Here is a 17,159-nt window from a genome sequence, read left to right as displayed (position 1 = left end):
TAATATAAAATAACCAAAGATTAGCCCCACCAGTTTGTAGGAAAGTCCCTGTAGTGACTGAATAATAGTGTGTAATAGGCCTTGGAGTGTTAAGGGGTTGAGTACCCTATACAGGGTTATGCACAGGCAGGTGGGTTGTGGGTTTTTCTGGCATGCAGTGGTCAGAACCTACCAAAGGTGCCCTAAGAAAGGACTAATCGGTGAAGCCGTGATGGGGTTACGGGTACCTAAGACTCATTGATGCTCATGGAGGCCCCACCTCACAACTGACATGACCCCTGCTGAATAATCTCCTGCCTGATTCTACTCTTGTGGAGTCCATTACGGCTGTGTTATACTGTATAAAGGAGTGAAATTGGAACTTCAAAGGTTCTTTGAGGTCCAATGTTTCATGGTAGGGCATGAAGCCAGTTATTCATATCAAAGGGGGTTCATCTCAAAAATGGGTTCTGGCAGATAGGTGTCCTGAGACGTTTAGTGATTTCCTGTTTCATGAGAGAACCATGCATGGAGGTTTTGGACATTTAAATGGATTGTCCTGGTAAGATATAGAATTATTATCTATTTATTATTCAAATTATATCTATTTATAGATTATATAGACAACCAGTGTATAGAGCCCATCAAACTGGAGACCTGAGCAATCCGAGCGGATCGGAATTGGAGCTGTGCACACAATACTATATATAATATTATATTATATTATATATTATTATATTATATTATGCATTATTTAACATATATACTGTATATATATATATATATCTGCGCACGGACGGTTCTGTTATTGCAGGCTCAATGCAGAAGGCTGTTAGGTAAGCCTCCGTAGCCTGTTGCAGCGCTGCCAGATTTCAGCACCCTGGACAGCGCCCACCGCTCTGCTGCAGCAGGCTTCACTTTCTCCCACTTGTTTTCCGACGGATCCCACCTAGGAGGCGCTAAAACGTTCCTGCCTCCTTACCTGGGATTGGCTAATCTTGTTTCATCTCCCAGACTAGGATTGGCTAGTAGTTTAGGCTTATATTCAGTCGGCCCAATGGAAGAAAGGTCTACTGTCAGTCCTTGTGTAGGAAGTGGGGTTTTCCGGAAACCGGTGTGAAAAAAATAAAGCTAGGTCCTGGGTTTCTGATCAGCACGAAATTCTCTGAGCTCATGCATCTCTGACTGTTCTCTCCGGTGTAGGTGGGAGGTCTTAGAACCATCTCAGACTGTGCTTTCTGCTTTGCTGCAATTCTGAATGGGATTAAATGTGTGCTTTAAAGTTTGGGTTCAGATTATTGGGTAACATCATTTACTGCGCTGCGTTATAGTTTATCCACTGGAGGGGCACCTCTCCGTTAGAGGAGCACCTACCTGAGCATTTTATCATGTTTTGTCACCTGTAGCAGCACTCCATGAAACACTAGAGGGCGCTCAATCATTGTTCTCGTGTGAAGCAGACAGTAGGGCATTCTCCTTTTGCCACTCTAAAAGCAATGCTTTTTTTGAAGGGTGACAGTAGTATGAACTAAATAACTGGTCCAGAGCTTCATTTTCAGACATTCAGACATTGGATTTGCTCTTCAGGATATTGTCTTGCTGCATAATCCAACTGTCTTGAGCTTAAGATCACAGACTGATGACCGGAAACTGTCCTGCAGGACTGTCTGGTCTGGTAGAGCCCAGTGCCTCAAGCAGCCAAGCATCCCTATACACTACCATCGTACCTCTACCACCATGTTTTACTGTTGATGTGATTGTTATTGGGGGATGCCAGATATAATTGGACCCTTGTCCTCTAGAATTTTCAACAAAAACCACACAGAATCTAAGACTGTATATCCTTTAGATCCTGTAAACAGTTGTTTGATATGTACTACTACTACTACTACTACTACTACTACTACTACTACTAATAATAATAATAATAATAACAATAGGTATAACAATAATAATAGAAAAGTGCATTTCCTGAAACGCTTAATATGGTTAATATGGTATCCCACGTGGCTGCCATGATTTAGTTAAGTTGTTGCTAGGTGGTTACTATGGTATCCTAGGTATTTGCTGTGTAGTTGCTAGGTGGTTGCTATGGTGTCGCTATGGTATATATATATATATATATGAATCTAAGACTGTATATCTTTTAGATCCAGTAAATGATTGTTTGATATATACTATTACTACTAATAATAATATTAATAATAGAAAAGTGCATTTCCTGAAATGCAGAATGGTTAATATGGTATCCCATGTGGTTGCCATGATTTAGGTAGGTTGTTGCTAAGTGGTTACTATGGTATCCCAGGTATTTGCTGTGAAATGTCGAAGTAGTTGCTAGGTGGTTGCTATGGTGTCGCTATGGTATCCCAAGTGGTTGCCACCTGAGGTGGTTGCTCAGGTGTTGACAAGAGGCTGCTGGATGGTTGCTATTGCATCCTAGGTCGTCGTTGCTATGCTGATGCTAAGTGGTTGCTATTTTGGTATCAAGATGGTGCCAAGGCTACTGCACCCCATTTATTCATATGCTGTGTAGAAACCGTGTGTCAGTTCAAACAGCTGTTCCACAAAACAGCTACAACCCCCCACCTGTAGTTCTTCATTATAGCCCATCCTCTTCAAACAGGGGTTCCGGATACATGCCAAACATGGCACTGCACTGAAACATCAACCACGTGACTCCTTTCTGCTTTATTTATTTCATTTATAATTTCTCTCTTTATTGAGATTTTGGGTTGTCTGACTCCAGGAGAGCCTCTGAGTCCCTAAGCTGTGCTAGAGCGCCCCCAGCAGAACACACTTGAGCATGCATGAGGCTCCAGAAATACCCTTCCAGTGCCCGCGCTGCAGAGGCGGAAGCTGTGCTGGTGTGTGAGAACGAGAACTCTCTCTGCTCTCTGGCTTACTCTCTCTCTCTCTCTCTCTCTCTCTCTCTCTCTCTCTCTCTCTCTCATGCGCAGAAAAAATCCGAGAGACACTCTGAACTCATCAGCCACTCCAGCAGAGAGCGAAAGAGAGAGAGAGAGAGAGAGAGAGAGGAGTCATTATAGACAACAGTTCAAAAACCCCTTACAACCCCCCAACCCCCCCCCTCCACACACACACACACACACATCCCACCCGCAGTACATCCACCCTGTGCGAAACGACAGTTAGTTCAGCGTTTCTCAGCCTAATCTGGTCCATTCGTGGCACATGAGTGATTACCATGAACAATCCTGTTTAAAAAGCAGGCTGACCAGCTCAAGCTCTTGAACAGCCTGACCAGTATGACCACAGTGGTTTGACCAGCATGACCAGTAAGACCATACTAGTCAACCAGCTGATGGACCACTTAGTTCATCAAACTCAAATTAAAATCTTGGTAAAGAGCTAAACAGGCCAACCAGCGCAGGGCATGTTCTTTTCCCTGGACGACCAGCTGTTCAACCACCTTGACCATTAAAAAACAGACCTTCTGAAACCAGATAACAGCAAAAGCTGGTCTTTATATCTGGATTTTCCAGCAGGGTGATGTGAGTGCATTCCCCTGTATTTAGAAAAGAACAGAACAGAAAACCCTTAAGAGTTACTGGAGAGTTGCTGAATTTCATCAGTAAACAGACGTTATGCTAGGCCTTAAAAAGGAGGATTCGTCAACAGTTCTATAGTAAAGAACAATGGTTTACATCAGCTCAGAGAACCGTAAGCCTGGGTAGCATCACTTTCTGCTGACGGTGTTAGCTGTACAGTCTACAGCTATTCGCACTACAACTTTACACACTGTTTATTCCTCAGATCCTTAAATCAGATCCCAAAGCAGGGTCTTATTTATCCGGACAATACGTGCAGGTGTGAAAACACCCTAATATAGTTCCATACACCCTACTTGTTCTGTATATTAATTGTTATGTAATGCCTTTGGGCTGTAATCACCTGTGCCAAAGAATTTCAATTCAACAAATCCACATTGACCAAATATTCTCATATTCTGGTTAACTCTTATACAGAATATGGGAATTAGTCTGTATAAAAATAGCACAGCATCAACATAAGTTTGTATATAATTTAACATAAATTATATAATATAACATATTTTGTGTAGTATTACAAATATGTTTTATTATATGATTAGTACTATATAATATAACATATTTATAGTACTATAATATTCTATATAGTACTAAATATGTTATATTATAGGACTATATAGAATATCATAAGATTTGCTTACACTGAATAACGTGTAAAACTTTATAAATCGTCATATTTTGAAATAAATATAAATGGGACTAGTTTAACCCAAGGTCAGAAAACTACTCATGCAGGCGCAGTTTTCCCAGATTCCAGTCTGATTGCAAAGGAAACCAGAAACTGTGAATAAATTTGAGTAATTTACATCTTCAGTAAGATATTATCTCGTGTTTTCTGATTCTTACACCTGAATAATTGCAGAGTAAAAGATATTGTTATAAATGTAAATCTATAAATATAATCTATAATCTATAAATCACATTATCTAGTCACGTATTTCAGGAGTTCATTCATAGAACATGCAGTTTCTCAGTGGATTCGCAGTCCAGGTCCAAAAAAGTACAAATCCGCCCCAGAATTGTAGCCAGTCCATCTGACGGCCTCACTAATCAGCTCAGCCCAGCAGCGGAGGTGTCTACACACAGTTAGACCACAATCCTGGTTTCCTATGAATCCAGAATCCTATGGTTTCTGTGATAAACGTGGCTCAAAGAAACATGTTTCAGGTTCTTCTAAATGTTAGAAAATGTGTCGAAATGTGTGTTTTGTTGTTGTGGTAACCGGAAGTGTGTGACTCTGAGGAAGCAGACAGAGGTGAGGTAGAGAAACACTGGGGTATTCCTTGGTCTCCCAGTGTTCCTGGTTCACCCACACACACACACATCTCAGCTGGGCTTATTATATAAACACTGTGGGTGTTCCTTCAGTGCCGGGGATTCAGCTGGGTTCTCTTAGACATATGTACTGCCTTAGGAGCTGATCTGAAAGCAGTTTCTGAGGTCTGTTTGGCTAATGAGCAGAGTTAGGAGCTGATCTGAGATCAGCCTTAGTTCTGTGTGTGTGTGTGTGTGTTGTGTAAGTGCATGCACAGTGTATGTCTATCTCTTTCTCTCTCCCCCTGCCTCCGTTTGAGCATCCCAGTCTCTCTGACACACACTGGGTTATATTTAGAGTGCAACGCTTCATTCCTCAGAACTCTGTCTCTCTCTCTTTCTCACACACACACACACAAACACACACACACACACACACTCTTTCTCATTTCAGTTTACAATATCTGCTTTATTGACTAACAACTAATCCACACTCTACACACAACAGCAGAGATAGCCATCGGATGACAAAGACATGACTCTTTGCGTGTGAGGCCGAGCGTGCGACCTTAGCTAAGAGTGGTACGTGGCCTTGAGTAAGCGAGTGAGTCTGGCGCAAGCACTCTGACTGTCATAGCAATCGTGCGTCAAAAAGTGCTCGCTGCTCTGACACCACAGACTGACGAGGATCTCACTCAAAGCAGATGGAGACAAGAGTGAGAGATCTGAATACGTGGAAGAGAGTAAATGGTGGGATAAACATCATGAAGCACGCCGGCAGCCAGGAAAAACTGCCCAAACGTGGCTGTGTGTAATCATCACGGACACACACCAAACATGGGCTCCCTAGTGGTGCAGATGTCTAAGAGCCAGCCTAGGTTAGATCTCTGATGATGCCAGAGCCATCTGTGGCCGAGATTCCCAGAGAGCACAATTGGCCTCACTGTCTCTGGGTGGGTAGAGAACCTCCATACACATCGTCATTGTATATATGCACTATATGGACAGAAGTATAGGGACACTTGCTCATTTACTATTCTGTCTATTCTGAAATCAAGGGTTTAAAAAAAGAGTTGAGTTGATCCTGCTTCCTTGACCCAGAAAGAAGTCCTTTAACTAGATTTTGGAAGCATTGCTGTGAGGATTTGATTGCATTCAGCGACAAGTGCGTCAGTGAGGTCAGGATGTGGGATGATGATCACCACCCCACCTCATCTCCAATTTGCCAGCTCATCCCAAAAGTATAGGATGGAGCACTGACCATCATTCCAGAGCACACAGTTCCATAGCTCCACAGCTCGAAATGCTGGGTGGTGGGGGGGCTTGGCACAGCCCTCTAGCCCTGTACTCCTGGCATTTGGCATGGTGCCAACACGTTGATGTTCATCTACTCTGGAGAGTCCTATTCTATTGGCAGTACTTCTCTACAGGGACCAAACAAGCTGTGTGTAATATGAATATTAAGTGTTGGATGTAGGGTAAGAGCTTTTATTCTACCACCTGCTGGTTAACACACACACACACACACACACATGCAAAAGTGATTCTGTCCAGCTGCTCGACCTTGTGTCTTCAGGAAATAACTCTGTTCAAGGCCAATGTAGCTTCAGTGACATACCAGTGCAGCTCAAAGTGATTCACAGGACCTGAAAACAAAATCCATCATCTAAAATCACGTCTCAGTAAAAACAGAAGGAGGGAAAAGTTGTAATCCTGTAAAATAAAACTGCTTTTAAAGAATATTAAATTACTAAAATGTTAAACATGAAGACATTCAGATCTTTGATGCGCAAACATAACACTGCATAACCAGTGTAACATTCAATACACCTGAATTTAAGGCCTTATCGACCATTCCGCAATTTTTCTTTATTCCTTAAATAAACAGACTGTTAAACACTAATTCAGTTGGTTGTGTGTGTGTATATGTATATATATATATATATATATGTATATATATATATATATATATATATATATATATATATATATATATATATATATACGACTGAATTAGTGTTTAACAGTCTTTATTTATATTTGTGTGTGTATATATATATATATATATATATATATATATATATATATATATATATATATAGTATAAATAATAAGCTACTTTAAGTTGCACCCATTGCTGACACAGCTTGTCTAGTCCCTGTAGAGATGCCCTGCCAATAGAATCTGGAGCAGATAAAAATGAATATATTGGCACCATGCCTAAAGCCAGGTGACCCCAGCATTGAGCTGTGGAGCATTGGAACTGTGTTCTCTGGATGAATGGATGGTGGTCCATCCAATATGTTTTGGGATTCCGGACCTCACTAATGCTCCTGTCGCTGAATGCAATCAAATCCTCACAGCAATACTCCACTAGTACAGTAGAAAGTCTTCCCTGGACAGTAGAGATAGTTACTCTCCTAAGCTCTTTTTAAATACCCTTATATGATAAAGGATGAATGGGCTGGTGTCCCAATACTTTTGTCCATATATATTACTTATATATTAATTCTGAATGTCCCGATTGGGTGCTTTGTACTTTGATCATTTCAAAAACCTATGATTTGAAAGGTCAAAAATGATTCAATACCAGATGAAATTAGCATATTTGTCTTATGTGAAAGTAATAATCAGTAATAATCAGTTCTGAAAGACAGGATCTGTGATGTAGGGCTTTATAGACAATTTGGTAGAGAGAGATAGATAGAGAGAGAGTGAGAGAGATGAACTGTGTCAGCAGGTTTTTAATAAGCTGATCAATACACATCTGCACACTCGCCTTGCTTGGTCAAGCCTCATCAGGGTCTCCATGACCTTTCACCCCTAACCAAGGCCCTGAAAACATCCCACCTCCCTCTCTGCTCTTTATAAACGCTCCGAGCTGGAGCTTCAGTTTCCTCCTGGCTTTGCGTACATACCTATACACACGCGTTCACATGGAGTAGGACCATTCACACACAGGCATTTACCATCCACATCACACACACACACACACACTCACTATGGACATCCAGTCAATGGTTTCCTCTGTGCCTCTGCTGCTCAGCTGCTCTGCTACTATTCTAGTCCTGATTTTGGTTAACTGCCTGCTGGGATGGAGATGGTGGACCAGAAGCAGCCAGACGCTGCCCGGCCTGCCTAGATTACCCATCCTGGGCAGTCTGCTGCACCTGCGCTCCTCCCTCCCTCTGCATCTGCTCCTCACGCAGCTGGCAGGCAGGTACGGGCCGCTCTTCAGTGTGTACATGGGGCCGCACTACACGCTGGTGGTCAGCGAGGTGGCGTTGGCCAGGGAGGTGCTGCTGCATCGGGGAAGGGACTTCGCTGGACGGCCCCAAATGGTGAGGGGAAGCTACTGCTGCCGTGCTGTCGTCTAGTTTTGTTAGTCAACCCTTGTGAGGATGTGCGGTCACTGTAAGAAGCCCCCGTTTCCTCTCACTTTTCACTTTGCATTGTGTTGGAGGTTGGAGGGGCCTGTCCAAAACTGGTGATCCAGGGTGATCCAGGGTGGCTTTGCATGTATGGTAGTAGTTTGGAATTGTAGATATTATGCAGCAGAATGAAAAAAATTACAATAATAATAATAATAATAATAAAAATAATAATAAATAAAGCCAAAAAAATGTTATGTGCATTCTAAAATGTGGTGTTTCCTCGACACCCCTGTAAATCTGCATGAGTTAGAGGCTACAAATTGGTGGTTGCTTAGATTTACCACAGTGCATTTAGGAAGTACCTTTAATAACACGAGGAAACGGTGATAGACCTAGCAGGCTAGTGTTTATTTTCTGTGAACCTGCGACCTGAGCTAAACCTTTTCATGTCAGGATTACTGGTCCGCTCATGCAAAAATGAGAGCAACCGTACAACTAAGTGGTTGTCTCTTAACCCACCTTAACACTCCAAGGCTTATTACACTATACACTAAGGTGTATTATTCAGTATCTGCAGGCACCTCTGTACACACTGGGGGGTCTATTCTACGGAAACAGATGTTTGTAATAATGCTTTCGGCCCACCGGCGGGCCAGAGGCTGTTTCAGGGGTAAAGTATCACATAAAAAATAAACAAGACACTGAAATTAGAGCAAAACTAGAGTATTAAAAGAAAAAGTAAATGAGTATGCTCAGAGAAAACACCACAGAAATAATAAGCTTCGACCCTGTATGAGCCAAACGTAAGTTAATTTATATTGTTATTTTCTGTTTCTTAAGTGTTCTTGTTATTTTTACATTATTTAAGTTATGTGCCTAACTATGTGTTTGATTTGTCATTAGTTTGAGGTACTTCTGCGCATGAGAAGGTTGCGCTGTGTGCTTTCCGAAAACCTATACGTTTTTGACCATCAGCAAAAAGATCCACATAAAATAAACACATGAAAAGCCTGCTAGGTCTATCACCGTTTCCTTATGTTATAGAAGATACTCCCTAAATGCACTGTGGTAAATCTATTCTATATATATATATAAATCTATATCTTATTTTTGTAAAATAAAATAAGATGTCTGCTTCCTTACTGGAATCCCAAATGTTGTTGTGATTCCAAGGAATACTTCGGATGGAGACGAAGACTTCTAATAAAAGATTAAACACGTCTATCCTGCAGTCTGTGACCGAAGCGTTTCAGTCAACCTGCCATGTAAGAGGAAAGAAATGGCTATGAGTCAGAACTAAGTTTAATGTGCACATCTGCAAGTGGCCAGATAAAAGTAAGCAACAGATTAAGTACCCGACCACTACAGACCCTGAACCTAAAACAAAAACACACCCAAGTCGGGTTTAGTTCAGTGGTCTGAGATTTTGAAAATTTTTTTTTTGTGTGTGCCTGGAAGGCTTAACCTGTCAGTTCAGTCAGCTTGGCTGTAGGATGAGGACGAGTGCTGGAACAGTGGGAAGAAATGAGGGCCGGGGAAGATTAGCCAGTCAGTTTGATATTGGCTGTTTGGTTGAGGAGCAGAGTTGTAGATTCGAAAATGTCTATTAAGATGTGCAGCAGCTCTGATTGCTTTGCTTTCTGCTTCTTTGTCAAATTTTTTTATCTAAAAAAACATCAACATTTGTTTTTTATTTAATAAAGCTCATTTTTAATATTTGCAGGTTTTATTTAACAATGCATTTTTAATACCGACAGTCTTTTTTAACAGATTTATTTATTTATTTTTGCACGGTAAATTACTTTTGTCCTCAAAATTAAGACACATCATTTTGACAAAAGCAGTCACAATTGTGTGGATGCTTTGGAAAGGCTGTAATGATGGCATCTTCCACTACAGTAACTCAGCTATGGGCTGTCTGCAACACTCCATGGTTGTGACATCACAACCACAATGCATTTAAAGCAGTTCATTTTAATAGCTTAGGCCCCCTTTACTGTAAGACTGTAGGGACGAGTCTGAAAATGATGCCTCCATTAAACTCCTGTTTGTGAAAAGCAAGAAACGGAGGGTTTTCTATCAAAAGGGCTTTTTAAATACTATTCGCTTCTCCCCCACCTTCTCAGACAAATAACACAGCACCAGCACACACACACACACACACACACACACACATGCACCCCACATCCTCATCTGAAACCTTGTCCTCTCTATAACCTATCAAGGTCACTACAGCTCTGTTGACGCGAGGAGGGAAAGACATTGCCTTTGCAGATTACAGCCCACTGTGGAAGAATCACCGCAGACTAGTTCACTCCTCATTCACTCTGTTCGGAGAAGGCTCCAGCAAGCTGCAGACTATTGGTACACACACGTAAACACACAAACACAATACATACTGTAAATATAAGTGCGTCTGAATATCTGCACTGTTTAAATTCTTCACCATGTTTCTGCAGTGTTCGATGCTGCGGAAAGCTTGTGCGCTGACCTCCAGGCCTGTAGGGGGCAGCATGTGGATTTATGTCCTGTCCTGATGCGGGCCGTCACCAATGTGGTGTGCAGGCTCGTTTTCAACTCATCCTACCGCCCTCGTGACCCCGAGCTCCAACAGGTCATGGACTACAACAATGGCATTGTCCAGACCATCGCCCGAGGAGGCCTGGTGGACATCTTTCCTGGGCTACAGGTCTGGAACGTTAGCCATCATCAACAACAGATAAGAGAGCGTTAGTCAGGGATGCTTCTGACTTTTTACTTTATTGCTTTTATAAAACAGTTCAGCAAAGCAAGGACAAACCTCTAAAGCAAAGAAGCCCTGAACACTGATATATATATATATATATATATATGCGCTCATTCACTCACACGCATTTAAGGAAGATTCTCCTCAAGGGGGTGATGATATTACTTACATAGCTTTTGGTGCTTTGCATCAATGACACTGGGTGTCCAAATATTATATATAAAAGGTGTAGGTCTACAGAAATATCCTCATGTCAAGTCTTAGCCATTATGATTTAGTGACATATCCTGTATAATGAAGTAGCCTAGTAGTTATATCAAGATTTTATGCTGTCAACCATTGGAGGTCAACTCAAATTACAGGCAGAACAGGCAGTTACTGCAGCAGAGCCGGGATGAACTCCGTTAAATAACACTGATTTTGAAAGAAACGCTGGAGGAGAAAGTGTCCAAAAACTTTTGGCCCAATATTGGATCTTGTTCAGAACAGGTGATACAAAAAATATCTCTTTTCTTTCTCACAGATTTTCCCCAACAAGGACTTGGACAAGCTGAGGGAATGCGTCTCTATCCGAGACAAACTACTGAGCAAGAAACTAGAAGAGCACAAGGTACAACACACACACACACACACTTACTCACCCTTACCCCAACCATGCTCAGTCAACTGGCCTTGTCAAGTCTTGTTTATTGTGGACATGTCAAATCTGATCTTATCAAATCTTTCATATGTGGTCCTAGATCGGATATGTATCCAGTTCATGGGCAGGCAACATGAGTGTAGGCATGGCAGTCTAGGGATGTCCCGATCTGATCCAGTGAATCGATCCAGGCATATTTTAATGGATTGGGTATCTATTAGCTATTTTAATCTTAATCCAGTTCTGAGGTTTTGTTTTAACCATGCTGTTAAAGGCACCAGCAGTGCGGACTTTCTCAGAAGGTATATAAAGGAGTTGAGGTTCTGCAGTGTGGAGCTACAGTATTTTACAGTAAAACATGAAAACAGACCATAATATCCGACCCTTTATAAAACTCTCACTGAAACGCCCTGTTTTACCAGCGGGAGAACCGCTCACTCACCTTTCTCTGTTTATAAACCAGCACTGAAGAACCCATTCAGAACCGAGTGGAGGCTAATGCTAATGCTAACACACACACACATACGCTATAGAAACCCCAATCACACACACAGCACATTCACCCACTATAAACCAGCTATTACACACCAGTAGACCCACAACAACCACAGATACCAGTCTAGAGTGTGTACCACTACACACACACACACACACACACAGGAAGTGATCAGACTGCAGTGTTGTAAAGGAGCTGGGAGCTGATTGGTCAGGGAGGAGATCAGACTGGATTATAAGATATTAAACACTATAAAACAGTGATTTTAAGAAAAGGCTCAACTAAACTAAATCAGTCAGTCCAGAAAGTTTGATTATAAAAACTGATCGGATTAATCAGCAGCTCTTCTGATCTAAACTGGGTCAGATTATCACTAAGATCGACTGGTGCCCCTTATTAAGAGACTCAGATTCCATCGGTTGGGGCAAAATAACCTGATCAGGACATCTCTAGAACAGTCCGATCAGATTTCATGTGTCTTTTGGCCAGCACACATGCGCTGAGCTCTGTCGCCGTCAGACAGACAGGGGAAAGACGAAGAAGCTGCTTGATATTTGGGGAAGTGAATCAGTTCAAATGAATGTGAACCCGTCAAGAATCCACCCAATCTGATCTGAGACAAAAATCAGACTGTAGTGGGAGCCTAATACTCCTGACTTCACTCATGTCCTCAGTGTTATGGTTCTTTGTGTATGTGTTCTGAATCTTGCCAGTTGACTTGTACCCCTGGAGAACCACGTGACCTCCTGGATGCCCTCTTGATTGGCAAGAATGGGTCAGCTGGTGAGGGCGACATCACGGATGATCATGTTTTGATGACAGCAGCCGAAGCTTTTGGAGCCGGCGTAGAGACTACGTCCACCACTTTGTTGTGGACCATAGCATTCCTACTGCACCATCCGCAGGTATCTACAGATCACACTTCATGGGCTTATGGTTACTGACTGCAGCCCGACTGCAGCCCTTCTGTTGCTGTACAGTGTATCAGCCACCGTTTGGGACGGTGGGATGACCACAGGGTTATTACCTGGATGGTGGAGCATTCTCAGCACAGCAGTGACACTAATGTGGTAGTGGCTTGCTAATGTACTGCTAGGGTATGGGTATGGGTATGTCAGGCTCAGTGGTGTCGCAGCAGCAGGCCTGTGGTCAGAAACAGAAACTGACCACAGAAGAAAGGCTGGTGGATGACTGAAGCACAAATTTCTAAAAGGTTTCTAAAAGGTGTGAGCATGAATCTTCCTCAGATATTGCATCCCTGTGTGTATGCATGTGTGTGTGTGTGCGAATGTGTTCATGATAAAAGGTACAAGAACGTCTCCATGCTGAGCTGGATGAGTACGTGGGAAGGGACCGCCCACCTGCTTTGAGCGACAGGTCCAACCTGCCATTCCTAGAGAGCGTTCTGTGTGAGGTCATGAGGATCCGCCCCGTCAGTCCTATCCTTATCCCCCATGTCGCTATGCAGGACACCAGGTAACCATGGCAATGCCGCAGCAACCACTGTGGCCACTAAAGAGGACAAACTTCTGGTTACCATGGAGATACAGAGATAAAGCCATGAGCAGAATGTCAGATGCAAATCCCAGAAAGGCACACGTTAAGACTTAAGCTGATCTTCACTTACAACCTAATAAAGCCAGATCTATTATTCTGTGCAGTTTGGGAGGACATGATGTCCCAAAGGGAACAAGAGTCCTGGTGAACATGTGGGCCATCCACCACGACCCAAAACACTGGGAGGAACCTGACTGTTTCAGACCAGGTACCGCAGACATCTCACTCACTCTGAACGCACCACAAATGCACAAGGGGAGGCCTTGTGTTTACACAGAAACATTAGGCCTTATCATCGTCTACAGCGGTGTCTGTCAGTGGGTAGGATATATTAGGCAGCAAGTGAACAGTCAGTTTTTAAAGCTGATGTGCTAAACACAGGACGAATGGCCAAGCATAAGAATCTGAGCCACTTTGACAAGAGCCAAACCGTGATGGCTAGACGGCTGGAGGGTCAGACGATCTCCAAAACATCTGGCAGGTCTTGGGTTGAGGGTTTATCTGGTTTCACGTCAGTGAAAGCACCTGGTCAGTTCCTTCTAAAGGTGGTCCAAGGTGAGACCCAGGGCTCATTGATGGTCATGAAGGCCCCACCTCACAACTTCATGGAGTTATGTAATAACTGGAAGTTTGAGAGAAGGACCACGCCCAGACTCCGCCCCTCCATTTCTACACATCATAAAACCATTCCTCTCACTTCTCGTTCTCATGCCCACCACCGCCCCTGCTCCTCCAGATGATCCAATTATACTCAACCTCTTCCTTGCGGGCATTGGGTCTGGCTTCGGTCGGGTCCCATCAGCTCAAAGCCCCCCAGAACTCCAGCCCAAGAGTTCTCCTCCTTGCCTCAGCTAGCGTAGCTAGCGCGCACTTCGCAAACAGGACGTCAAGGCTCTGCTGCTAACAGCTTGGTGTCAGATACCACAGGTTGACTTCAGGGGTCTTGTGGCATCCATGCCTTAAATGGCAGCTCAAGGGGGACCTACTTAGTATTAGGCAGGTGGTGCTAATGTCACTGCTGATCGGTTTAAAGCCATAAGCAGAAGATTTAGCTCAGATATAGGGTTGAAGATATAGACACTCTTCAGGCTCTAAATGTCAGAACCAATAATGCAACAGTATTGGCCAAGCTGAGCACCTGACCTCACTGATGCTCACTCAATCATCACAGCAATGTGCTAGAAGAGCAGAAGCCGTTTCTTCTGGAAACTGGAAAGACTCCCTATCAGTACCCTTGATTTCAGAAGAAACGATGGCTGAGTAGGGTGTCTACACACTTTCGAACAGTGTATACAGTACCACCTCAAAGTCACCATACATCACCTGACAGGTCCTAGACCAACAACAATCTCCTCCCCTCTCTCCCTTTTTGTTTTCACAGACAGGTTCCTCGATGCCCAAGGTAAAAAGATAACCCCGCCCAGTTTCCTGCCTTTCGGGGCGGGTCCCAGAGTGTGTGTCGGCGAATCCCTGGCACGCATGGAGCTCTTCCTCTTTGTCAGCTGCCTTCTGCAGAGGTTCCACTTTAGTCGGCCACCGGGGACGGCCCTGCCTGACCTGCAGGGCCGTTACGGGGTGGTGCTACAGCCGCTACGCTACAGCGTCACGGTCACACCACGACACTGAGCACAGCTCAGAGCACTGCGTTCCTCCAGACCAGCAGGATCAGCTAGCACAAGAACAACCACACATCCAAAAAGCCTACGTTCACATGATAACAGTGTTTGTTAATCCTGCTTCTTGGGACCCAGTGCACTGCAAGGTTGCAACTAATCCCTGTGTCAAGATACGTTATTCAGTCGGGATAGTTGGATCAGGTCTGCTGGAGCAGGGAATAGTTGATAGTTGGACACTAGGGGCAGGCTTAAGAAACACTAGATAACAGGAGTGAAATGGTACCAGTCCACTTTTCGGCAGATCAGATTTGAACACAAAAAACTGGAATCGTTTGGACCCTGTTTACACCTGGTCACTTTATCCAACTTGAGCATTAGGAATAGATCTGGATAAAGCCGAGCCACATAAAAATGCAAGTGTGAACGCACCCGAGACTCCCAAGATATAAACCAGATACAAATCCGATCACTTAAACCACTTCAGGAAATGGGCTGAGACGCATTTGAGCCACGTTATAGAATCATAAATGCATCCATCTCTAAAAATCCAAATTCAGATCGTATTTGAAACTGTGTACAAGTGTTTTTGCTGTTGATTAATTTCCAAATAAACCAGATTTCCCATTTCGTGTTACAATTTTAATGTCTCCCTCTGCTGGCCTCAGTGGGGAGCTGCAAAGCTAAGCACCGCCCCTCACCTGAGGCTCATCTCCAGCATACAGGTGCTGTTCATGACTGGGCTGATTAGGACTCCTCCTAAGCACCTCTGTTTGGAGTGTTGTTGGTGAGGTCAGTGTGACGAGACCAATCCAATGTTCAGCTACTTTATGGATTTACCTGTGTTATTCCTGCCTACCTGTTTTCTGACCTCTGCCTGTCCTGACTAGTATTGCTGTAGCCCTAATAAAGTCCCTCTGCACACACAGCCTGTCTCAATCCTTATGTTACAACACCTGATCACATCAGATCAGCACCACATCTGCATTTGTTCCCATAGTACACATCAAGAACTGGAATCGGATCTGACTGTTCAAACCGAGTCTAGAAATCCAAATTTGAATCGGATTTGAAACCGGATACAAATGTGGTTTTAATTATTATTTTTTTTTAAAGGTATTTTTTTCTCTTTAGTTTTGAGACAATCTGCTCAAATCAGATATGACAAAAAAACAAAGTGAAAATTCAGGTCTGTGGAAAATGTGGGATTTGACCAATAAGGTGCGATAATGAGGCCTTCTACACATGCACGAATCTGGAGGTCGTGGATCAAGCAGCCCATGCAGAAGAGAAACGATGAGGCAGAGGTTTCACTTGACTCTTTTAGTGTTGAAGTCGTTGAGAATAACATCTGCACATCTTTCACAGTCTCACATGGACATCAAACATACTCTATTGCTCAGACTAGAGAAGGTTGTCATAGTAACGCCATGGCAGCACCATGGTAACGCCATAGTAACTCGATACCATAGTAACACTAGTGTCAATACACACAATCCCTCAGTCTCTGATCATAATTTACACCAGTTTCTCGCACTGTGATGAACTCCAAATGAAATGACATGCTTAGAAAATATTATATATATATATATATATATATATATATCTCATATCACAGAGAGCATATATATATATATATATATCATATATCATCTGTACCTACATATATATTTATTCGGATATGTATTTCACATATTTATATTCATCTTTGTGGACAGCAGCAGTGCAAAGAGTCTGTTAAGTCTTTAGACTGCTTTCATGTCGCCAGTAAGCAATGCGGTTTTCAATGTTTCCACATAAAGACGTTACAAAATGTTATTAAAAATCACTAACGGAACAAAAATAAATAAATTAACAATGTCCTGAGGTTGTTTTTTTTCTTTTCTTCTTCTTCTTCTTTTTCTTCCGTGTTAGAGATGCAGCATCTG

The 17,159-nt window shown here is 42.9% G+C and overlaps 1 protein-coding gene across 1 annotated transcript; it reads left to right on the top strand.

Moving 5' to 3' along the window:
* The first annotated feature begins 7,807 nt into the window (after nucleotides 1–7,807).
* On the top strand, nucleotides 7,808–15,244 carry cyp17a2 (cytochrome P450, family 17, subfamily A, polypeptide 2). The gene is made up of 8 exons (XM_072696128.1): nucleotides 7,808–8,146; nucleotides 10,405–10,543; nucleotides 10,639–10,868; nucleotides 11,449–11,535; nucleotides 12,775–12,966; nucleotides 13,368–13,537; nucleotides 13,723–13,826; nucleotides 15,000–15,244. The coding sequence occupies exons 1-8, from the start codon at nucleotides 7,808–7,810 to the stop codon at nucleotides 15,242–15,244; spliced, it is 1,506 nt and encodes a 501-aa protein (XP_072552229.1).
* The last annotated feature ends 1,915 nt before the right edge of the window (nucleotides 15,245–17,159 follow it).

Source organism: Salminus brasiliensis, chromosome 14 (genome assembly GCF_030463535.1).
Source record: "Salminus brasiliensis chromosome 14, fSalBra1.hap2, whole genome shotgun sequence".
In the NCBI taxonomy this organism is placed as follows: Eukaryota; Metazoa; Chordata; class Actinopteri; order Characiformes; family Bryconidae; genus Salminus; species Salminus brasiliensis.
The sequence above is the reverse complement of the archived record's forward strand: the minus strand, read 5'-3'. Positions and strand labels throughout refer to the sequence as shown.

Excerpts from the sequence above, each read along its gene's own strand:
- cyp17a2 (XM_072696128.1), top strand. The coding sequence starts at position 7,808 with ATGGACATCCAGTCAATGGTTTCCTCTGTGCCTCTGCTGCTCAGCTGC. Across the intron at positions 8,147-10,404 it reads TCGCTGGACGGCCCCAAATG|GTCACTACAGCTCTGTTGAC; the intron begins GTGAGGGGAAGC and ends TAACCTATCAAG. Across the intron at positions 10,544-10,638 it reads CAGCAAGCTGCAGACTATTG|TGTTCGATGCTGCGGAAAGC; the intron begins GTACACACACGT and ends ATGTTTCTGCAG.